The sequence below is a fragment of the Oncorhynchus mykiss genome, chromosome 25 (assembly GCF_057628025.1).
Source record: "Oncorhynchus mykiss isolate SJ-2025 chromosome 25, ASM5762802v1, whole genome shotgun sequence".
Classification (NCBI taxonomy): domain Eukaryota; kingdom Metazoa; phylum Chordata; class Actinopteri; order Salmoniformes; family Salmonidae; genus Oncorhynchus; species Oncorhynchus mykiss.
The window spans coordinates 18,567,116-18,592,562 of NC_143046.1; the positions used below are offsets into that span (position 1 = coordinate 18,567,116).

At 44.6% G+C, this 25,447-nt stretch overlaps 1 protein-coding gene across 3 annotated transcripts in view; it reads right to left on the minus strand.

Moving 5' to 3' along the window:
* mtus1a (microtubule associated tumor suppressor 1a) overlaps positions 1-25,447 on the minus strand; it is a 53,962-nt gene that overhangs the window by 15,190 nt on the left and 13,325 nt on the right. For all 3 annotated transcript variants that reach the window (XM_090220305.1, XM_090220306.1, XM_021583494.3), the window contains exons 7-8: positions 11,978-12,231; positions 1,146-1,212 (exon numbers count right to left, since the gene is read on the minus strand). In XM_090220305.1, coding sequence (XP_090076431.1) covers positions 1,146-1,212; positions 11,978-12,231 — 321 coding nt within the window. The remainder of the gene's footprint in view (positions 1-1,145; positions 1,213-11,977; positions 12,232-25,447) is intronic.

Below are 25,447 nucleotides of genomic sequence, written 5' to 3' on the forward strand. Positions count from 1 at the left end.
TTCAGAAAGTTGCAGGAAATACCCATCACTGATGCATTATTGTCATGAATTCACAGAAACCAATTTAACATCATTATTTTTTTTACCCCTTTTTCGTGGTATCCAATTGTTGTAGTAGCTACTACTATCTTGTCTCATCGCTACAACTCCCGTACGGGCTCGGGAGAGACGAAGGTTGAAAGTCATGGGTCCTCCGATACACAACCCAACCAAGCCGCACTGCTTCTTAACACAGCGCGCATCCAACCCGGAAGCCAGCCGCACCAATGCGCCGGAGGAAACACAGTGCACCTGGCCACCTTGGTTAGCGTGCACTGCGCCCGGCCCGCCACAGGAGTCGCTGGTGCGCAATGAGACAAGAATATCCCTAACAGCCTCTATGGGGGCCAGACACCAACCTAAAGAACCCTCAAGGGAACATGCTGCAGACACTCAGAACAGAGGCCGGGGCTAATAAAGCAGACACACACACTTCTATACTACGTCGGTTCTGGGCGTCCCATCCTCTCCTCGGTGGAGGACAGAACAAATTAACCAGGGAAGGAGGGGGAGAATCTAATTACAGGGCAGATAAGAGGCAAAGGGAATACATGCAATAGAAGAACTGTCTGATGACACTGCCACTGTTTGGCTTGTGACAGACTTAAGCTGCTTATTTCACTCAGTCATGGCAGCAATGTTTTTTTCTCCAAAAGATAGTCACAAAGATGGTTTCTGAGCTTCCTCCCCACACGCTGAAAACACAACATCACTGTCAAGGCAAAGCCCACGAGTTGTTCTTGGGTCTGAGCCTAGTGCTAAGGGTTGGGTCTGAGCCTAGTGCTAAGTGCTCTGACAAATAATAGCTGCACAAACAAAACAAAGTAGCATTGAGCCCTATCTGTTTAATGTTAGCCGTAGTGATAGCTTAAGTAAACGTCCTGAATCCTGACATTATACACTGACCCAAGATCAGTGTCTAGGGGACACGTCAATACTTCACTAAGTATTGACGTGTCCCCTAGACACTGATCTTGGGTCAGTGTATAATTTATCCCACTAATGGTTAAGGTTAGGAGAGGGAGGAGAAGCTGATTCTAGATCTGTACCTAGGGGAAAGTTAACCCCGAAGCGGTTAGGGTTGTCTCTGTGGTGACCTTACTTACCGAGCTCTCCCTTCAAGGTCATCAGTTCCTGGGACAGGTCCCTGCGCTGCTTAATGACCTCATCATGCTGGGAAACAAACACACTGTTAGTGGTCATTTAAACTCAGTTTGGGGCTTTGGTTCGCTGGCACACTGCAACAGGCTTGAGCCCCACACACACACACAATTCAGTAAGAAGAACCTAAAAAATGTCATTCGTATAACAGCTTTCAATTCAATATCCTTTTGAATACGAGACGGTCATTTTAGATGCACACAGACGCACATTGTTGATTCATGACAAGCACTTCTGGGATAAATCCAATGACAGTAACAGCTTCATTAGTGTACAAGACCTCTCCATCTCAACTTCATTTCATTAACAGGATATTGAGCCAAATAGCACAGTTATATTGCTCCTCAGCTAACAAATGCAACACATTGAGAAAACATGTCAGGCAAAGCCCCCTCCCCCCAACCCCTATGCAACTGAGCTGAGACAGAAACCCTAACACCCATTCTCTCTACCCCCAGCTATTTGACATTCTCCTCTTTCTACTTCCCCCTACTCGCTCTCTCTCTCCCTCTCCCCATCTTTACAGAGGCTGCCCTAGCTGCAGTGCTCCTCCCAAACTGACGCAGAGGGAATCCCCCACTAACCGGTCTTATACTCCTCAACAAATCCACCGGACACAGCACTAACTGAGGACCACAGGCCCTGATACTGTCCTGGAACAATCTCCCTCAGAGAAGAAGGATAACAGAACACAAAAAATAGACAGAGGCTAATGAGTCAGGCACAGAAAAGACAAGTCAAATAAAAAATTGTATCCTCTAATGAAGGGTCAGTGAGACACAGAGTTAGCAGAGTCAGTCCTGTCACCTGCTCCCCATCCCCATTACAGACAGAGTAGAACAAAAGATAGAAGTCCTTTACCCGGTCTCCAGAGCAGGGAGGGCTAAGGCACGCTCTGCTCCCTGAGCAGCCCATGGTCCAGCCTCAGGGAGTCTCCCCCAGGCTACAGAGGCCCAGCACACCAAGACACAAATGACAGCAGCACAGGTGGACACCACCTCCACACACACTCCTCTCTAGGACTGCTCCAACTACATCTGACTGAGGCACTACTGAAAACGGCACTCCATTGGCCCTGCTATCTGAGTGCTGAGAGCTTTACCATATTCTCCCTAAGAGAGCGACAGACTGCAGAATGGGACAACCTCCTCACAGCTGAGCGGAGGTCACTTTAAGGTGGTGGTAGTAGCAGGCAGCAGTGGTAAAAGGCAGAGCGGAGCAAATAAGATAGGGTGTGTCAAAAAAGGCACTCATTTCCCTTTATAGTGCACCGTATGGGCCCTGGTGAAAAGTAATGCACTACATAGGAAATAGGGTGCCATTTGGGACGCACACATACATAAAGGCCTCCTGACAATAGGCTGACAGAGAGGCATTTACACCTCACTGAGTAGCAGGAGAGGGCCTGGCTGTGCAGTGACCTTCCCAAGGGACGACACCAGAAGGGTTCATTACTACCACAACCCCTCCCCCCCTTCCTCCACCATACATTAAATCATTGTTTTTATATCATATTTCTATGCTATACCTCTAACATACAGTAGATTCAGTGCCAGCTAGATATAAGATCATTGGGACAGCATGACAGTGGGCTGGTAATGAATAAACTAGTATCATCATTGGGACAGCATGACAGTGGGCTGGTAATGAATAAACTAGTATCATTGGGACAGCATGACAGGGATGGTAATGAATAAACTAGTATCATCATTGGGACAGCATGACAGAGGGATGGTAATGAATGAAGTAGTATCATTATTGGGACAGCATGACAGAAAGCTGATAATTAATACATTTGCCTTTATCTCCTACTTCCAAGGATAAAGACAAATCATTATTGGTTTGTCTGCGGTGGACCCCACATGTAATCTTACTGAGGGTCTGATTTGTCAAACGCCTTTTCAGTTTAATTGAACAAATACACTGAGTGTACAAAACATTACGAGCACCTGCTCTTTCCATGACAGCTTGACAAGGTGAAAGCTATGATCCCTTATTGATGTCACCTGTTAAATCCACTTCAGAACAGTGTAGATGAAGGGGAGGAGACAGGTTAAAGAAGGATTTTTAATCCTCAAGACAATTGAGACATGGATTGTGTATGTGTGTCATTCAAAGGGTGAATGGGCAAGACTTAAGTTCCTTTGAACGCTGTATTATTTAAGTGCCAAAAGATTTAAGTGCCTTTGAACGGGGTATGGTAGTAGGTGCCAGGTGCACCGGTTTGAGTGTCAAGAACTGCAACGCTGCTGGGTTTTTCCATGCTCAACAGTTTCTTGTGTGTACCCACCACCCAAAGGACTTCAAGCCAACTTGACAATTGTGGGAAGCATTGGAGTCAACATGGGCCAGCATCCCTGTGGAATGCTTTCGACACCTTGTAGTCTATGGCCTGATGAATTTAGGCTGTTCAGAGGGGAAAATGGGGTGCGACTCAATATTAGGAAGGTGTTCCTAATGTTTTGTACACTCAGTGTATGTGAGCACTTCATGTCATTTGGAGGACACGCTACCCTCGTCTCTGAATGTCTACATTTCCCAGACCTCCACCATAATGATATCATACACAAGGTTTACAATGACCCTCCGCAAGATCAATAAAACCTCCAGTAATCAATCCACATTCAGATCTAATGGTCTGGAAATGTTATGTGAAAAAAACATACAGATGTAGGATCTTAATTTGATTACTCTTTTGTTGCTGAGAATTTGCAAACTTGTAGTGTATTTGAGTTAAAAAGACTTTGAGTCTTACGAGTTTGTAATTTCTATTTTGAAAATTCAGACTTGATTTGCCCTAAATAAAAAACCTCTACAAAAATGTCCATTAATTATAGTCCACATAATAATTCACATGTCCTTTTGCTGCAGGATAATTTTCCTGCTGTAGCAAACTGGCTCAAATTAAGACCCAACATCTGTAGCTACAAAGGAAGAGGAAGAAAGGGCAGGCAGACAAATGATCATAGAAAGGTCTGTAAAGTGGGGGACAATAATAATGGAGGGTTATTATCGAACATCCTTATTTAAAATAGTAATATTCTTTACATACAGTAATTAACATTCACTTTTGAATCCACCGCGGTCTCTTCTTCTACAGATACTACGGTAATCCATGTCCAGTGCTGGCAGGAATCAGCTAAACAGGTGATAAGAAACAGAACTCAACAACACACCACCTTTTCCAGTGTTTGGTTGTGGCTCGTAACCATATCAAGTCAACAGCTGGGAAATTCTCACACAGACATGGCAAGGCCCAACCTATTCCTAGCCTATTGACTGGCTAACAGATTCTAATACTGTACACAGTGTTCAGAAACAGACTGATTCCCCAACAGAACAAGTGCCACTCACAGCCTATTCATACACTCCCAATAGATCAAAGTGACATTGGACCATTGAGTCCTTGTAATGATAATTAAACAAGGCAATATGACATACTGATAACACCCACATACTGAACCTGTTGAAACCTGACAATAGATCTCTAATGAGGATACCATTGACTTCCGATGAGAGTGCAGGAGCTAGTGATTGTCACTGTGTCAGAGAGGGGGACAGAGGGAGCTGAGACAGCTGCTGTACCACCACCACAGACACCAGGAACTCTGCTGTTTTTCTGCCGGTTCAGATAATCACTTTCACAGCCCGTCCACCGTCCATCCAAACAGAAGGACCCGAGTCCAACTTTAGAGACTGGAGATACCACGGAGACGGAATGTAGTGTGTGTGTGTGTTTGGAAAGTAACTCTTGAAATCATCGACATCTTTGGAACAAGGAGCTCGTCTAACTGACAGAGCTTAAACAGAACAATAAGCATTTAACCTCAATGTATTTCATCAGTGTTTTGACAGCAGTCTGGTGATAAAGAAAGCCCTTCTATCTGTCAACTCTCCCAGTCTCTGTCCCTTTCCTAAATCACTCTACACATGCATTCTAAACTTTCAACAAATGGAATGTAGCCATGTTCTGACATGTACTGCCAGGGTTCTCGAGATGGTCCCTCAAACAGTTAAGAGGGGGGAGTCAGCTAAAAATAATTTCACAAGAATGGTGCAAGTTTATCCAGAGTCCATATTTCTCCATCCACAAATGATGAAACTCTCCCTCTCTGGATTCTAAGTGACCACAGCAACAGAACTGTCAACACACCTCCAGTACTGGCTACTGCTGCCTAGAAAAACAACTTTGGACAATTGCAGGCATGTAGGCTACATTTATCCCAAGTCCAACGGGTGGATTCATTTTTGCCAATCAAGAGAAACAGGGTCTCTAAAATAGACAATGACAGCACACCCCTGGTTGATTCACCACACACCACTAATGTCCTATAGAAAGCTGAACATAAATACACGCATCCAAAATCCACTTTACACTAATGCTTACGGCATACGAGCACCCACAGATGCCGTAAATGATCACCCAGACGCATCCACAGTGTCTGGTTTGTATCAGGAGCTGAGCTCAGGGCCCGACTGGCAGTGATGTCAGATAAGGGGCCTCCGGGAGACAGGCCTAACAGACATGGGGTGAGTCCCGAATGGAACACCCTATTCCCTACATAGTGCAATACTTTTTCCCAGGGCCCATAGGGAAGAGCACTATGCAGGCGGGAATAGGGTGCCATTTGAGACACAGCCATGACCTCTACCTCACTGTATCAACCCCAGTCTGACAACAGCCAGAACCAGAGACAGGTCCATGTAACTGATATTCCCTTCTCTGTGAAGAAAGAAACAGCGAGCATAAAAACTAATAAACTGCTAATGAATAACTCATTTGGAAGTGACGATTAGAAATAATCTCTGTACCAGGATCAGTCTCAGTGCAGTTTCTCATGGACAGTGAATGATATAGGAGTCAGCACTATGTTGTTATTGATGAAGAGGGGAGAGCGGAAGTCTCAACCTCAGCAGGCTGATAATTACTGTCACCATCACTGAGAAACACAGCAGTCACCCAGTGTTTAAGACCTTAACCAGGCAGCAGGGATAATGAAGGGGGAAGAAAAACACGTGCATTTGGAGGCAAAGGGGCTTTGGCAAGTCAGCCATTTCCTCAAAAGGACCTGTGGTAGCCTCTCAGATGGTACCCTATTCCCTTTATAGTGCACTACCCTATAGTAGAGGTGGACTATAGAGGGAAGAGAGTGCATTTAAGGACACAGCCCTGTAACTCTAGTGAACTACTGCCTTTATCTAATACTGTAGACTACAGTCCTAGTCTAACATGGAAATGTATAGGTGAAAGGTCAAATAATATGGTAGTATAAATGATAGTGTAAGCTGAAAGCCTTGAAAGGTCACATGACAGTGCTGAGAGCAAATGGTCAGTCCTCTCCTGAGGAAGCTTGTCACTTCATACACTGTCGTTGTTGAGTGTGTGTGTGCGCGTGCGTATGATAAGATAAATGTATAGAGGACTTTAAATCTTTTTGTTTTTCAATATTTGAAAAACTTCAACGCACTAGTACAACATTTTCTGAAGCAAGGCCGAATCTAAAGTTAGTTTGCACTAATCTGGCCAAGGTTAAGTGAAATGCACTACATGACCAAAAGTATGTGGAAACCTGCTCGTCAAACATCTCATTCCAAAATCATTGGCATTAATATGTAGTTGGTCCCCCCTTTGCTGCTATAACATCCTCCACTCTTCTAGGAAGGCTTTCCACTAGATGTTGGAACATTGCTGAGGGGACTTGCTTCCATTCAGCCACAAGAACATTAGTGAAGTTGGGCACTGATGTTGGGTGATTAGTCCTGGCTTACAGTCGGCGTTACAATTCATCCTAAAGGTGTTCGATGGGGTTAAGGTCAGAGCTCTGTGCAGGTCAGTCAAGTTCTTCCACACCGATCTTGACAAACCATTTCTGTATGGACCTCGCTTTGTGCACAGGGGCATTATGCTGAAAAAGGAAAGGGCCTTCCCCAAACTGTTGCCACAAAGTTGGAAGTGCAGAATCGTCTAGGATGTCATTGTATGCTGTAGCATTAAGATTTCCCTTCAATGGAACTAAGGGAACCTAGCCTGAATCATGAAAAACAGCCCCAGACCATTATTCCACCTCCACCAAACCTTACAGTTGGCACTATGCATTTGGGCAGGTAGCGTTCTCCTGGCATCCGCCAACCCCAGATTCATCCATCGGACTGCCAGATGGTGAAGCGTGATTTATCACTCCAGAGAACGCGTTTCCACTGCTCAAGAGTCCAATGGCGGTGAGCTTTACACCACTCCAGCCGACGCTTGGCATTGTGCATGGTGATCTTAGGCTGGTGTGAGCCTGCTCGGCCATGGAAACCCATTTTATGAAGCTCTCGACGAACAGTCCTTGTGCTGACGTTGCTTCCAGCAGCAGTTTGGAACTCGGTAGTGAATGTTGTGCTGACGTTGCTTCCAGAAGCAGTTTGGAACTCGGTAGTGAATGTTGTGCTGACGTTGCTTCCAGCAGCAGTTTGGAACTCGGTAGTGAATGTTGTGCTGACGTTGCTTCCAGAAGCAGTTTGGAACTCGGTAGTGAATGTTGTGCTGACGTTGCTTCCAGAAGCAGTTTGATACTCGGTAGTGAATGTTGTGCTGACGTTGCTTCCAGAAGCAGTTTGGAACTCGGTAGTGAATGTTGTGCTGACGTTGCTTCCAGAAGCAGTTTGGAACTCGGTAGTGAATGTTGCAACCGAGGAGACGTTTTTTACTGGCTATGCCTTTCAGCACTCGGCAGTTCTGTTTTGTGAGCTTGTGTGGCCTACCAATTCACAGCTGAGACGTTGCTCCTAGTTGACCGGGGCAGCTCTAGCAGGGCTGAAATTTGACAAACTGACTTGTTAGAAATGTGGTATCCTATGACGGTGCCACGTTAAATGTCACTGAGCTCTTCAGCAAGGCCATTCTACTGCCAATGTTTCTCTATGGAGATTGCATGGCTGTGTGCTCGATTTTATACACCTGTCAGCAACAGGTGTGGCTTAAATAGCCAAATCCACTCATTTGAAGGGGGGTCCACATACTTTTGCATATATAGTGAAGCTATGTATCCCAGCAGGGTCTGATAGTGGCTGTTTTTACACTGTGTTTATGGAGACGGACTGGAAATCGAATGAAAACATGCCAGTGACATCACCCAGTATACCGTCGGAGCAGACGCTCCTACTAGCCCCTTGCTACTAACTTTAAACGTCGTGTCGCTAGCGTAGTGGCGGCTTCCTTGTTCCATCTACTGCTGCCCCCTGGACACTATGATCACTTGGCTACATAGCTGATGCCTGCTGGACTGTCCATTAATCACGGTACTCCATTCTGTTAATTTTTTATCTGGCGGCGCCAGCCGCGAACTCAGACTCTGTGTGTAGTTAATCCGACCCTTTCTGCGTAGTCATCGCCATTTTACCTGCTGTTGCTGTGTTAGCTGATTAGCTGTTGTTGTCTCACCTGTTGTTTTAGCTAGCTCTCCCAATCAACACCTGCGATTACTTTATGCCTCGCTGTATGTCTCTCTCAAATATCAATATGCCTTGTATACTGTTGTTCAGGTTAGTTATCATTGTTTTAGTTTACAATGGACCCCCTAGTTCCACTCTTCATACCTCTGATACCTCCTTTGTCCCACCTCCCACACATGCAGTGATCTCACCCATTACAACCAGCATGTCCAGAGATACATCCTCTCTTATCATCACCCAGTGCCTGGGCTTACCTCCGCTGTACCCGCACCCCACCATACCCATGTCTGCGCATTATGCCCTGAATATACTCTACCACGCCCAGAAATCTGCTCATTTTATTCTTTGTCCCCATTGCTCTAGGTGACCAGTTTTGATAACCTTTAGCCGCACCCTCATTCTACTCCCTCTGTTCCGCGGGTGATGTGGAGGTAAACCCAGGCCCTGCTTGTCCCCAGGCACCCTCATTTGTTGACTTCTGTGACTGAAAAAGCCTTGGTTTCATACATGTCAACATCAGAAGCCTCCTCAAGTTTTACTCACTGCTTTAGCACACTCCGCCAACCCTGATGTCCTAGCTGTGTCTGAATCCTGGCTTAGGAAGGCCACCAAAATTTCTGAGATTTCCATACCCAACTATAACATTTTCCGTCAAGATAGAACTGCAAAAGGGGGAGGAGTTGCAGTCTACTGCAGAGATAGCCTGCAAAGTAATGTCATACTTTACAGGTCCATACCCAAACAGTTCGAACTTCTAATTTTTAAAATGAATCTCTCCAGAAATAAGTCTCTCACTGTTGCTGCCTGCTACCGACCCCCCTCAGCTCCCAGCTGTGCCCTGGACACCATTTGTGAATTGATCGCCCCCCCATCTAGCTTCAGAGTTTGTTCTGTTAGGTGACCTAAACTGGGGTATGCTTAACACCCCGGCAGTCCTACAAGCTAAGCAAGATGCCCTCAATCTCACACAAATCATCAAGGAACCCACCAGGTACAACCCTAAATCTGTAAACAAGGGCACCCTCATAGACGTCATCCTGACCAACTGGCCCTCCAAATACACCTCTGCTGTCTTCAATCAGGATCTCAGCGATCACTGCCTCATTGCCTGTATCCGCTATGGGTCCGCAGTCAAACGACCACCCCTAATCACTGTCAAACGCTCCCGCGAGCAGGCCTTTCTAATCGACCTGGCCCGGGTATCCTGGAAGGATATTGACCTCATCCCGTCAGTTGAGGATGCCTGGGTATTCTTTAAAAGTAACTTCCTCACCATCTTAGATAAGCATGCTCCGTTCAAAAAATGCAGAACTAAGAACAGATATAGCCCTTGGTTTACTCCAGACCTGACTGCCCTCGACCAGCACAAAAACATCCTGTGGCAGACTGCAATAGCATCGAATAGTCCCTGCGATATGCAACTGTTCAGGGAAGTCAGGAACCAATACACGCAGTCAGTCAGGAAAGCAAAGGCTAGCTTTTTCAAGCAGAAATGTGCATCCTGTAGCTCTAACTCCCAAAAGTTCTGGGACACTAAAGTCCATGGAGAACAAGAGCACCACCTCCCAGCTGCCCACTGCACTGAGGCTAGGTAACATGGTCACCTCCAATAAATCCATGATAATCGAAAACTTCAACAAGCATTTCTCAATGGCTGGCCATGCCTTCCTCCTGGCTACTCCAACCTCGGCCAACAGCCCCCCCCCCCTCCCCCCCTGTATACTTCTGGCCCTTCCTTGGACACTGTGCTATCTAACCTCCAAACGAGCTTCAATGCCGTACAACACTCCTTCCGTGGCCTCCAACTGCTCTTAAACGCTAGTAAAACAAAATGCATGCTTTTCAACTGGATGCAGTTTATCACAGTGCCATCCGTTTTGTTACTAAAGCACCGTATACAACCCACCACTGCGACCTGTATGCTCTAGTCGGCTGGTCCTCGCTACATATTCGTCGCCAGACCCACTGGTTCCAGGTCATCTACAAGTCCATGCTAGGTAAAGCTCCGCCTTATCTCAGTTCACTGGTTACGATGGCAACACCCACCCGTAGCACATGCATCTCACTGATCATCCCTAAAGCCAACACCTCATTTGGATGCCTTTCCTTCCAGTTCTCTGCTACCTGTGACTGGAATGAATTGCAAAAATCGCTGAAGTTGGAGAATTATCTCCCTCACCAACTTTAAACATCTGCTATCTGAGCAGCTAACCGATCGCCGCAGCTGTACATAGTCCATCGGTAAATAGCCCACCCAATTTACCTACCTCATCCCCATACTGTTTTTATTTATTTACTTTTCTGCTCTTTTGCACACCAGTATCTCTACCTGCACATGACCATCTGATCATTTATCACTCCAGTGTTAATCTGCTAAATTGTAATTATTCGCCTACCTCCTCTTTTTTTCCCCCACTGTGTTATTGACTTGTTTATTGTTTACTCCATGTGTAACTCTGTTGTTGTCTGTTCACACTGCTATGCTTTATCTTGGCCAGGTCGCAGTTGTAAATGAGAACTTGTTCTCAACTAGCCTACCTGGTTAAATAAAGGTGTTCTCAACTAGCCTACCTGGTTAAATAAAGGTGTTCTCAACTAGCCTACCTGGTTAAATAAAGGTGAAATAAAATATACTGTAAGGGTAGAAGAAACACAGCATACTATGTATTAGTATTGACCTGAAAAGACTATTTGGCCAAGAGTTCTACAAATATTTGTTAAACTGTACTCAATTGTATAGCCTAAGCATGTGTTCATATGAGATTTTGTATGAAGTGCTATATAAAATCTATTATAATAATAATAATAATAATAATAATAATAATAATAATAATAATAATAATAATAATAATAATAATAATAATAATAATAATAATAATAATAATAATAATAATAATAATAATAATGCCTCTAGTATGAGCATAACTTGTGCTGCAGCAACCAACATGGAGGGTGGTGGCTGGGTGGGCTGGTCTGGGTAGTATTGTGAGCCAGGGAGAGGAGAGTTATGATAAGGATAGGATAAGCTCATCTGTAGTACACTGTGGTAAGATGTCATTTCTCTACTTCCAATGATAACCATGAGAACGGAAACAAAAACAAACAGTGAGCTGAACACTCACACACCCAGTTCATACCGATCAAGAGCTGTGACCAAGCAGCGTGAGCAACATGATTAAGAACCAATGTAATCTAATGTCCTAAATTACACTAGTTTCTCAATGTTTCCAATTCTATTAGTATAAAAAGCAACAATAACACCCGTACCAGAATTGAGTGTCTAAGTGTATGGTTAAGACATCCATACAGAAACATTAAAGAAAAAAGGTATGCTTCCTACCTCTGCCAGGGTCTGCTGCAGCACCACAACAATGGCCTCAAATTTGCAGTTACTTGCGGCCAGGAGTCCCTGGAGCTGATGGAGGCTCTGGTTCTTCCTCTCACACGGTGCCCGGTAGCTCTCCATGCCCCCCGCTCTTCCCTCCGCCAGCACCAGGTCTGGATGCCCATCCCTCTGGGGCGGCAGTGGCGCTGGTGACTGCTGTTGAGGCTGTGGGTGGCTCCGTGGTGTCGCCCTCGGTCTGTTCTTGTCCACTACAAGAGAACATCCACCGTTCAGCGTTGTTACAACATTCAGCATCATCATTCCCCCCTCCATGATCCCTGTGGCTGGGTAGATGACTAGCTACAGTAGCACCGCATAAACTCCAGCCTGAGACTGCTACCAGTCTAGCTCCAGCCTCCAGAGAAAGACAGACCGAGACTACTACCAGTCTAGCTCCAGCCTCCAGAGAAAGACAGACCGAGACTACTACCAGTCTAGCTCCAGCCTCCAGAGAGAAACAGACCGAGACTACTACCAGTCTAGCTCCAGCCTCCAGAGAAAGACAGACCGAGACTACTACCAGTCTAGCTCCAGCCTCCAGAGAGAAACAGACCGAGACTGCTACCAGTCTAGCTCCAGCCTCCAGAGAAAGACAGACCGAGACTACTACCAGTCTAGCTCCAGCCTCCAGAGAAAGACAGACCGAGACTACTACCAGTCTAGCTCCAGCCTCCAGAGAGAAACAGACCGAGACTACTACCAGTCTAGCTCCAGCCTCCAGAGAAAGACAGACCGAGACTACTACCAGTCTAGCTCCAGCCTCCAGAGAAAGACAGACCGAGACTACTACCAGTCTAGTGCCAGCCTCCAGAGAAAGACAGGCCAAGACTGCTACCAGTCTAGCTCCAGCCTCCAGAGAAAGACAGGCCGAGACTACTACCAGTCTAGCTCCAGCCTCCAGAGAAAGACAGGCCAAGACTACTACCAGTCTAGCTCCAGCCTCCAGAGAAAGACAGGCCGAGACTACTACCAGTCTAGCTCCAGCCTCCAGAGAAAGACAGGCCGAGACTACTACCAGTCTAGCTCCAGCCTCCAGAGAAAGACAGGCCGAGACTACTACCAGTCTAGCGCCAGCCTCCAGAGAAAGACAGACCGAGACTACTACCAGTCTAGCTCCAGCCTCCAGAGAGAAACAGACCGAGACTACTACCAGTCTAGCTCCAGCCTCCAGAGAAAGACAGGCCGAGACTACTACCAGTCTAGCTCCAGCCTCCAGAGAGAAACAGACCGAGACTACTACCAGTCTAGCTCCAGCCTCCAGAGAGAAACAGACCGAGACTACTACCAGTCTAGCTCCAGCCTCCAGAGAAAGACAGGCCGAGACTACTACCAGTCTAGCTCCAGCCTCCAGAGAGAAACAGACCGAGACTGCTACCAGTCTAGCTCCAGCCTCCAGAGAAAGACAGGCCGAGACTACTACCAGTCTAGCTCCAGCCTCCAGAGAGAAACAGACCGAGACTGCTACCAGTCTAGCTCCAGCCTCCAGAGAAAGACAGGCCAAGACTACTACCAGTCTAGCTCCAGCCTCCAGAGAGAAACAGATCGACGTCCAGTAACACTCGCCCAGCTCATACAGGATGGCTGTCTGTCCAGTAAAGAAGGAGTAGAGGACAGTGGCACTGTCCTGTCCAGGGAGGCCTTAGCAGCAGAAAGATGATTCACAGAGCCATTATTTCCCAGAGAAAGAGAGAGATGCTCCACTCCTCCAGCACCACCACACAGTATAATGGATCCCCCGAATGAGATTACATCTCCATCTCCTGATTCAATCTTCCTCCTGCTCTGCTCTCTGGACGGACGCAGTAGTCACCGGAGCCCGCTTATTTTAGCAGGGCCGTGCCAGTGGTTTTGATTTACATGCGCTTTATAAATATAACACCCCTCTGCATAATAACTGCATGGATCCAACTAATGAACAGAAGGCTGTTCGCCCTGCCATAGCTTATTAGAAGATAAAGGAGACTAAAGATACAGGCTTGTTACTAAAAGTGTTGTCATGAGGTAAAAAATCATGCGGATGCGTTAGTGTGTTTGTGAACTTATCATTGATATTGGACACCTGCGGCTGGCTGGCTGGCTGGCTGGCTAGCTAGCTGCAAAGCACTAGGTGCTGCTTGCCTCGTTCTGTTGTGGGGAAGTATGTAATGGGACAGTGAGGACAGGCTTAGACATAACAGGAATACCAGCTATAATGAGGGAAAGATTGTACCAATGCCGTCTGGGGACACTTCCAGTCACATAACCCTGGGACTAGATTTAGAGGATTTAGGATGACAACCGGCCTCCCTAATTAAAACAAATGTGATGGTGTGTGATGGTGATATGATGGTGTGTTCTGTTTTGGGATTGGTGAGTATATGGAGTACTGTAGAGTTATATCGATGACAAACTCCACTCAGAGAAATGAACCATCTACATCCTACATACACTTATGCGTGACGCTTTAAACATGAATATCCCTTTACAGACATACTATATTTACCCATTAGCCCATAGATGAACATACAGGGGAAAAATACTCTGGTTAAATTTAGAGTGCCAAGGATGGCAGCATCCAACCACATCACAACAGTGGGGGCTTCATTTCAAAAGGATCCTGACGGTCAGGTTAGTCAGAACTACAGCAGATTAATGACCTTCAGGAAAGGATGTTAGGATACGGCTTTCAACCCCCATCTTAACATCATATATTTACATTGTCATTTAGCAGACTCTCTTACCCAGAGCGACTTACAGTAGTGAGTGCATACATTTTTCATACTGGTCCCCCGTGGGAATCATACCCACAAACCTGGCTTTGCAAGGACCATGCTCTAGCAATGGAGCCACACGGGACCCCATACGAACAAACACTACACGTCAAAAGGTTTAGAACACCTAGATTCAAGGGTTTTTCTTTGTTTTTACTACATTGTAGAATAATAGTGAAGGCATCAACACTATGAAATAACACATATGGAATCATGCAGTAACCAACAACAACAACAAAAAAAGAAGTGTAAAACAAATCCTAATATATTTTATATTTGATTCTTCAAATAGCCACCCTTTGCGTTGATGACCGCGTTGCATACTTGGCATTCTCTCAACCAACTTCATGATGTAGTCACCTGGAATGCATTTCAATTAACAGGTGTGCCTTCTTAAAAAGCTAATTTGTGGAATTTCTTTCATTCTTAATGCATTTGTGCCAATCAGTTGTGTAGTGACAATGTAGGGGTGGTATACAGAAGATAACCCTATTTGGTAAAAGAGCAAGTCCATATTATGGCAAGAACAGCTCAAATAAGCAAAGAGAAACGACAGTCCATCATTACTTTATGACTTGAAGGTCAGTCAATACGTAAAATGAAGTACTTTGAGTTTCTTCAAGTGTAGTTGCAAAAACCATCAAGGTCTATGATGAAACTGGCTCTCATTAGGACCGCCACAGAAATGGAAGACCCAGAGTTACCTCTGCTGCAGAGGATAAGTTCATTAGAGTTTCCAGCCTCAGAAATTGCAGCCCAAATAAATGGTTCAAAGAGTTCAAGTAACAGACACAACATCAACTGTTCAGAGGAGACTGTGTGTGTCAGGCCTTCAAAGAAACCACTACTAAAGGACACCAATAAGAAGAAGAGACTTGCTTGGGCCAAGAAACACGAGTAATGGACATTAGACCGGTGGAAATTTGTCCTTTGGTCTGGAGTCCAAATTGGGGATTTTTTTGTTAGTTTTGATGTTTTCAGTATTATTCTACAATGTAGAAAATCTAAAAAATAAATGAAAAACCCTTGAATGAGTTGAATGTTGTTCTAAACCTGACCGGTGGTGTATGATGTTCAGGTTCAACGGTAACACCAGAGGGTTATTTGTCTTCCAAAATGTTTTTGTTGTTGCTTTTTCCCCCCTAAAATGAGAGAGAAATAATGGTTTAGACTCGAAACAACATTCCTTACCCCAGGACACTTCCACAGTTGACTATCCAGGAAACAGGAAAAGGAGTACGGTGTCTGCATTGATCGGAATGTTGTGTTTGACTCGTCAATAAACAGATCAATGCAGACACAGTGCTCCTTTTTCTGTATTCTCCTGGATAGTCAAACATTGAAGTGTCCAGGGGGAGGGGATGTTGTTTGGATTGTCTCAAGACCCTCAGTCCAACAACGGATTCACCTTTTTGGTCAAGCTAGGCTGAAGTGTGTTTTGGTTCACTTTCTTTCCAAGGTTTTAACTGGAAGTACAAGTTATTGTGTCAGAGTTGTTGTGTCAGAAATGTCCATGTTTTGATTACCACTTCCTGATAATAGTATTTTGCTGACTGAAAAAATTGCTAATAATTCTATTAATAAAATAAAGTAGAAAACCACTCTATTGAGACTATAGTTAGCATATAATAGCTCACATGTAAATGAAGTAGCATTCATAAATATGCCACATCTTGCACAACCATTTAGTCTAGACTGGAAGCCAGCTGTTGGCTTGACCAGAACCACGCTGGTATTGAGGGGAGGGCTGTGTGGTATTTTAGGTGTAAGATGTTCCGTGTTGTCTGGCGCCCTCTGCTGGTGATGTCAGAGGTCTCTGGACTCTGTGGGGATTCCTTTTGCAACACTGCAGCAGCAGCCAAGACCTGCCCTGAAACACACATACATGCAGCATAGCCCTGCCCACACACAATATGATAGGCAGGCATTGGAAATACTGCTGTGGATACTATGTAGGTCTCAATTCAGAGTAAACTGACATGTTGAATCATTATATGTATCAAGGAAAATATGAAAATATGTAATCAGTTCACGAATTGAGATTGACAATTTCTTAAGCTTTCTTCAAAACAGTTTGACTGCCCTAATATAGCCACATATCCACTTGGGAGACTGGATCAGGAACTTATGATGTCATGGAATTTCATTCCCTCTTTAGGGAGTGAGTCCTGGGGTAAAAATGGACATCATGCAACAGAACCAGAGTGTTCCAATAATTAATGTTAATCTCTTTTACCTGTATTACTTGACAGTCCCAAGAGGCAGCTGGCCATGCTCTCTAGAGTCTAGACAAAGCAGGGTTGTCACTAGTTACCACAGCCACAAAATATAAATGGTCTATATTGTAAACATTCAAACATTTGCTTTTTGTTCTTAATTTAAGGTTAGGCATAAGGTTAGCAGTATGGTTAAGGTTAGGTTTAAAATTGAGATTTTATGAGAAATTCTAGAAATAGGCAGGATTTAGTGAACCACAAAACAGGTGTTTGTTGCCATCCAACTAGTGTCTCCCATAGCAAGAGAGCACCTACAACTATTTTGACCAAGTGTCCAGATAAGGAGAGGATGACATAACATGGAAATTGTAACTCACTCTTTCTCCTAGCTCTGTAGCTATTCTGTTCCCACTGACACCATAGAGTGAGGGGTTTGCTGGTGCCACCAGGGGATGGCACGCCACAGCACAGTGCATGATGATAGGCTGACCACAATAACATTATTGTACAGCTGTGGGGTGATGGAATAATACCAGTAAACGTGCTAAGTGAAACGCTATTGATTCTGAACAATCCCTTCTCCAAAAGGCACTGAAATTCAGAAACTAACTCAGGCCATGTTATTCAATATAATTTTCCCACTCTTTCAAATGAATAATTTGGTACTGACTGTTACAGGGGAAAACATTGAAATACAGGTAACTGCCCAAATAAAATAAACATCAACATAAAGTGTTTTAATAGGGCATTGGACCACCATGAACCAGACCAGCTTCAATGCACCTGATGTTGATGTTTATTTTTATTTGGGCAGTTAGTTACCTGTCCAAATAAAGATTATACAAGAGTCTGGAACTCTATTGGAGGGATGAGACACCATTGTTCCACAAGAAATTCCAGAATCACTCCAGAATCTCCCATAAGTGTTCAATTGGGTAGATATCTGGTGACGGAGACGGCCATGGCATAGAGTTTACATTGTTTTCCTGCTCATCAAACCATTGAGTGACCACTCACACCCTGTGGATGGGGGAACTGTCATCCAACTGGGCATAGCCATGGTTGCAAAAATAATGGCCAAAATACACAGCCCTAAGCATGATGGGATGTTAATTGCTTAATTAACTCTGGAACCACAGCTGTATAGAAGCACCAGCTTTCAATAAACTTTGTATCCTTCATGTACTCTACGACGCAGCGTAACACAGAATCAAGCCAATTCCACGACACCAATTCAGCTCTGATATGTGCTGTTGACCAAGCCGGTGTGTTCTAGTCCTTCAGTGGGATCAGGTGTGGAGCATTCATTCTGCTGACATGTTGTTCAGGGGATTAGAAAGCAGATAGGGTTTATTTTGCCATCTCTTTGTCAGGGGTCATGCAAGCACGGCTAATTCATTCTCCAACTGTAATCTGTCATCTATTGAACTGAGAGAAAAAAAAAATGACCCAGATTGCGTAGACCGTAGTGACATCTAGGTAAAAAGTAACCTTTAAATGGTTTTTCATCATGTCAGAGGGTTAAGTAGACTATTGTAGGGCTGCACAATTAATCCCATTTTAAATCAGAATTGTAATATTGACATGTGCAATAAGCATTTTTTTTTTTACACCATGAATGTAACATTCAAACCTAATAAGGGTCCCCCAGGGAAACGCTGACCAACATTTTGGTTCCTACCCGGTCACAAAAATGTCTACTGTACCTGTCCTTTTCATTAGTTGACATGCCAAATGACACCAAACCATCGAATCGGAATACTCATTTTATTTACACTGAACAAAAATATAAACGCAACATGTAAAGTGTTGGTCCTCTGTTTCATGAGCTGAAATAAAAGATCCTAGAAATGTTCCATAAGCACAAAAAATGTATTTCTCTCAAATGTTGTGCACACATTTGTTTACATCCCTGTTAGTGAGCATTTCTCCTTTGCCAAAAGAATCCATCCACATGAGAGGAGAGGTATATCGAGAAACATGATCATTACACAGGTGCACATTGTGCTGGGAACAATAAAAGGCCACTAAAATGTGCGATTTTGTCACACAACACCACATACAGTTGAAGTCGGAAGTTTACATACACTTAGGTTGGAGTCATTAAAACTCATTTTTCAACCTCTCCCCAAATTTCTTGTTAACAAAAATAGTTTTGGCAAGTCAGTTAGGGCATCTACTTTGTGCATGACACAAGTAAATTTTTCCAACAATTGTTTACAGACAGATTTAATTTATCAATCACTGTATCATAATTCCCGTGGGTCAGACGTTCACATACACTAAATTGACTGCCTTTAAACAGCTTGGAAAATTCCAGAAAATTGCCATGGCTTTAGAAGCTTCTGATAGGCGAATAGACATCATTTGAGTCAATTGGAGGTATACCTGTGGATGTATTTCAAGGCCTACCTTCAAACAGTGCTTCTTTGCTTGACATCATGGGAAAATCAAAAGAAATCAGACAGGACCTCAGAAAAAAAATATTGTAGACCTCCACAAGTCTGGTTCATCCTTGGGAGCAATTTCCAAACGCCTGAAGGTCCCAGGGTCATCTGTACAAACAATAGTACGCAAGTATAAACACCATGGGACCACGCAGGCATCATACCGCTCAGGAAGGAGACCCGTTCTGTCTCCAAGAGATGAACGTACTTTGGTGTGAAAAGTGAGAATTAATCCCAGAACAACAGCAAAGGACCTTATGAAGAGGAAACAGGTACAAAAGTATATATATCCACAGTAAAACGAGTCCTATATCAACATAACCTGAAAGCCCGCTCAGCAAGGAAGAAGCCACTGCTCCAAAACCGCAATAAAAAAGGCAGACTATGGCTTGCAACTGCACATGGGGACAAAGATCGTACTTTTTGGAGAAATGTCCTCTGGTCTGATGAAACAAAAATAGAACTGTTTGGCCATAATGACCATCGTTATGTTTGGAGGAAAAAGGGGGATGCTTGCAAGCCGAAGAACACCATCCCAACCGTGAAGCACAGGGGCTGCAGCATCATGTTGTGGGGGTGCTTTGCTGCAGGAAGGCTGGTGCACTTCACAAAATAGATGGCATCATGAGGTAGGAAAAGTATGTGGATATATTGAAGCAACATCTGAAGACATCAGTCAGGAAGTTAAAGCTTGGTTGCAAATGGGTCTTCCAAATGGACAATGACCCCAAGCATACTTTCAAAGTTGTGGCAAAATGGCTTAAGGACAACAAAGTCAAGGTATTGGAGTAGCCATCACAAAGCCCTCACCTCGATCCTATAGAAGATTTGTGGGCAGAACTGGAAAAGCATGTGTGAGGCCTACAAACCTGACACCAGCTCTGTCAGGAGGAATGGGCCAAAATTCACCCAACTTATTATGGGAAGCTTGTGGAAGGCTACCCGGAACGTTTGACCCAAGTTAAACTATTTAAATGCAATGCTACCAAATACTAATTGAGTGTATGTAAGCTTCTGACCCACTGGGAATGTGATGAAAGAAATAAAAGCTGAAATAAATTATTCTCTACAATTATTCTGACATTTCATATTCTTAAAATAAAGTGGTGATCCTAACTGACCTAAGACAGGGAATTTTTTACTAGGATTAAATGTCAGGAATTGTGAAAAACTGAATTTAAATGTATTTGGCTAAGGTAAACTTCCGACTTCAACTGTACTTCTCAAGATGAGGGAGCGTGCAGTTGGCATATTGACTGCAGGAATGTCCACCAGAGCTGTTGCCTGACAATTTAATGTTAAATTTCTCTACCATAAACCGTTTTAGAGAATTTGACACTACGTCCAACCAACCTCACAACCACGTGTAACCACACCAGCCCAGGACCTCCACATCCAGCTTCTTCACCAGTGGGATCATCTGAGACCAGCCACCCAGACAGCTGATGAAACTGTGGGTTTGCACAACCAAAGACTTTCTGCACAAACTGTCAGAAACCGTCTCAGGGAAGCTCATCATCCTCACCATCCTTGACCTGACTTCAGTTTGGCGTCATAACACACACACACACACACACACCAGACTTCGGTGGGCAAATGCTCACCTTTGATACCCACAGATTTCAACGTTGTAAACAGAGTGGCCCATGGTGGCAGTGGGGTTAAGGTATGGGCAGCATAATCCACGGACAACGACCACAATTATGGATGACAATGCCAAGCGTCACATCTGGTTGAAACCTGGCACCATCCCTACAGTGAAGAATGGTGGTGGCAGCATGCTGTAGGGATTTTTTTCAGTGGCAGGGACTGGGAGACAAGTCAGGATCGAGGGAAAGATGAACAGAGCAAAGTACAGAGAAATCCTTGATGAAAACCTGCTCCAGAGCACTCAGGACCTTAGACTGGGGCGAAGGGTCACCTTGAAACAGGACAACAACCCTAAGCACACAGCCAAAACAATGCAGGAGTGGCTTTGAGAAAAGTCTCCGAATGTCCTTGAGTGGCCCAGCCAGAGCCCGGGACTTGAACCCGATCTAAAATCTCTGGAGAGATCCGAAAATAGCTTTGCGGCAATGCTCCCCATCCAACCTGACAGAGCTTGAGAGGATCTGCAGATATTGGCAGAAACTGCCCAAATACAGGTGTGCCACACTTGTAGCGTCATACCAAAGAAGACTCGAGGCTGAAATTGTTTTTATATATAAGAGAAATAAATACATACCGTGTTTGCTTTGTCATTATGGAATATTGTGTATAGATTGAGGGGGGGAAAAAATACATTTTAGAATAAGGCTGTAACCTAACAAAATGTGGGGTCTGAATACTTTCACGAAGGCACTGCATATACAAAAGTATGTGGACACACCTTCAAATGACTGGATTTGGCTATTTCACCAACACACGTTGCTGACAGGTGTATAAAATTGAGCACACAGCCATGCAATCTCCATAGACAAACATTGGCTGTAGAATGGCCTTACTGAAGCGCTCAGTGACTTTGAACGTGACACCGTCATAGGATGCCACCATTCCAACAAGTCAGCTCATCAAATTTCTGCGCTCCTAGAGCTGCCCCAGTTAACTGTAAGTGCTGTTATTGTGATGTGGAAACGTCTAGGAGCAACAATGGCTCAGTCACGAAGTGGTAGGCCACACAGCTCACAGAACGGGACCACCGAGTTCTGAAGCATGCAGAGCGTAAAAATCGTCTGTCCTCGATTGCAACAGTCACTTCATGAAATGCGCTTCCATGGCCGAGCAGAAGCACACAAGCCTAAAATCCCCATGTGCAATGTGGCGGCTGGAGTGGTGTAAAGCTCATCGCCATTAGACTATGGAGCAGTGGAAACGTGTTCTCTGGAGTGATGAATCACGCTTCACCATCTGGCAGTCCGATGAGTCTGGCTTTGGCCGATGCCAGGAGAGCGCTACCTGCCCAAATGCATAGTGCCAACTGTGAAGTTTGGTGGAGGAGGAATAATGGTCTGGTGCTGTTTTTCATGATTCTGGCTAGGCCCCTTAGTTCCATTGAAGGGAAATCTTAATGCTACAGCATACAATGATATTCTAGACGATTCTGCACTTCCAACTTTGTGGCAACAGTTTGGGAAGGCCCTTTCCTGTTTCAGCATAATGCAAAGCGAGGTCCATACAGAAATGGTTTGTCTAGATCGGTGTGGAAGTTGACTGGCCTGCACAGAGCCCTGACCTCCACCTCATCAACCACCCTTGAGATGAATTAGAATGCCGACTGCAAGCCAGGCCTAATCGCCCAACATCAGTGCCCTCAGCAGTGTTCCAACATCTAGTGGACTGTCTTCCCAGAAGAGTGGAGGCTGTTATAGCAGCATAGGGGGTACCCACTCCATTTTAATGCCCATGATTTTGAAATGAGATGTTCAACAAGCAGGTGTACACACAGTACATGGCCAAAGGTATATGTTGTCTCTAACTTCTTGTCCTTTGTGATGTTGTCTGTGCCCAATATTGTTTGTACTGTGTTTTGTGCTGCTACCATGTTGTACTCATGTGTAGCTGCCATGCTATGTTGTTGTCTTAGGTCTCTCTTTATGTAGTGTAGTCTCTTGTTGTGATGTAGGTTTTGTCCTATATTTTTAATCCCAACCCCCATCCCCACAAGGAGGCCTTTTGCATTTTGGTAGGCTGTCATAGTAAATAAGAATTTGTTCATAAGTGACTTGCCTAGTTAAATGTTAAATAAAAAAAATGTTTGAGTGAAACCTTATTTGGCTTGATTTGTCCAAACAAATGGATGCATTTTAAAAATAATCTGATGAGAATTTTCTGTGGGATTTGTCCTCCGTCACAACATTCCACAGCTCAACCTAGTGAGTGCTGCTGAAAATACCCCACGTCAGGCTGAAACTAGAGCAGTGGGTTTCCCTGCATGCAAGACGAAGAGTGCTCTCATGCCTACAAACAACACACAGTGCTATATGTCTTGCTATACTTGTGAGGACTTTTTGGGAACCAACAATTGATTCCCATTTAAAACACTAATTTTCCAAAACCATAACGCCTAACCCTAATTTGAACCCTAAAATTGTATTTTTACAAGTGAGGACCAGTAAAATGTCCTTTGTCTCTGAATATTAGTTTGTTTACTATTCTTGTCATGACTCACAAGTATAAAACAAATATTTCTGAAATCAACATGATTGTCAAGAGAAATCCCATTGATTATTTCATTTAAATAAAGTTTATAAAAAAAAGCAACAGACTATAAGAAACATGTATTCCTCTAAATGGATGCAGGTAGGTAGCATAAAAGGTGAACCGCTCCTGGTAAACAAAAGCTAAAAATAGATTCACAAACAGCGCAGCTCTGTGTGAGTAGCACGAACGGCACCAACAGTGAAATTAGCCGGTGTAAAACAGAGGCTACAGCAGCGTAAGCTGTAGTGGTTTCCTGTGTTGGCGGTGCGGTATTAAACAGACCTGTGTAGAACACGCCGGTGTTCTTCCTGCATCCTGACAGCTGCTGCAGGTTCCTGAGTAAACCTTTGGCCGCCAGCCGCACGTGGATGTTGACCAGTGAGAGTTTCATAGACCATAACATCTCTCCAAACAACAAGGAAGGGATATACCCAACACTAACTACTGTACTTTAAATCCCCAGAAATCCAGAGGTAGAAGATGGTAAACTTGCTGTGCACCACATGCCAAAGATGGTCTCAGGGTAGAGTGCCTCAGTCGACAGTAGCACTGAGACATGAAGAGAAAAAAACAGCAGCAGCAACCGTTACCATGTGAGAGCCCCTTCAGTCAGTTCACCATGGCAACAGGAACTCCTCCCACTCAGAATGAGGACCAGCAGCACATGCCCAGCTGGGAGAGAGGCCGGCGGGGGGGTGGGCCAGCAGGCTTTCAATAGCTCTGCCCTGGACATATGTGACAGGCAGAGGCAGAGAAAGACATCCCTAATCCTGGAGTTCGAGCCAGCCTTCAGTTCAGACCATTCAGTGCTCAGACAAATATCTAGCAATAGAATTCTAGAATCTCCCAGAGCTGGGCGATGCTGGCAGAGGAGAGGGGGAGGGGAGTGGGAGGGAACAAGGAGGGGGAGGAGTGAACAGTGGAGACTGGAGCGAATGGTGGCTCAATCTGGGCTACTACTCTCACTAATTCACCCCTCCCTCCCTTTTGCTCCCTCCCTTCTGCTCCCCTTCACACCAGCAGAGAGAGGAGAAGAGAAATGGCAGGAGGTGATGGCTAGCTCATGGCAAGGTTGAGCCCAATGAGCTAAAAACAACCCTGCTCCCTTAGCCCTGCTCTCACAGTTCAACAGCTCTCAACACTACTGTACGGGGGCTCTCAACACTACTGTACGGGGGCTCTCAACACTACTGTACGGGGGCTCTCAACACTACTGTACACTACTCTCAACACTACTGTACACTACTCTCAACACTACTGTACACTACTCTCAACACTACTGTACGGGTGCTCAGTAAAGTCCCATCATCTGGGGATAAACATCCCCAGTCTCCAACTACATTACATTCTGGAGCTACAATTCAAAACGAGAAGTCTGTTACTCCCCCTAGAAACAAAAAGGCCTACTGTCCAACATTCAGAAAGAAGTATTATGCAAATACTAAACAGCTTCAGCTGCCTTGAGTATAAAAAGTGTTTTTACATATTCTGATTGTTTTGGGCAATTGAAACCGTTTCAGTAGAACATTATAAATTTTATGCAGCCAAAGCATAGATGGCCACAAGCAAAACCACCTCCCACTAGCCACAAAGGACTATGGACATGAACACAACAGTTGTATGTTTGTCTGCCAGAGAAACAAAGGGCTTTTCCTGTTAAGAGGCCTCATTATGTGTAACTACGGCAGATTGGCCACAGCTCTCCAGAAAAGGTCCTAGTCCACAAGGACTTTAGTCTAGAATAATGTAGTCAGAACGTAGAACCTCAAACCAGTGCAGTTTCACACATTCTGGAGGTCAAGCCAAACAGCTTTTCTCACAGACAAACTGCCA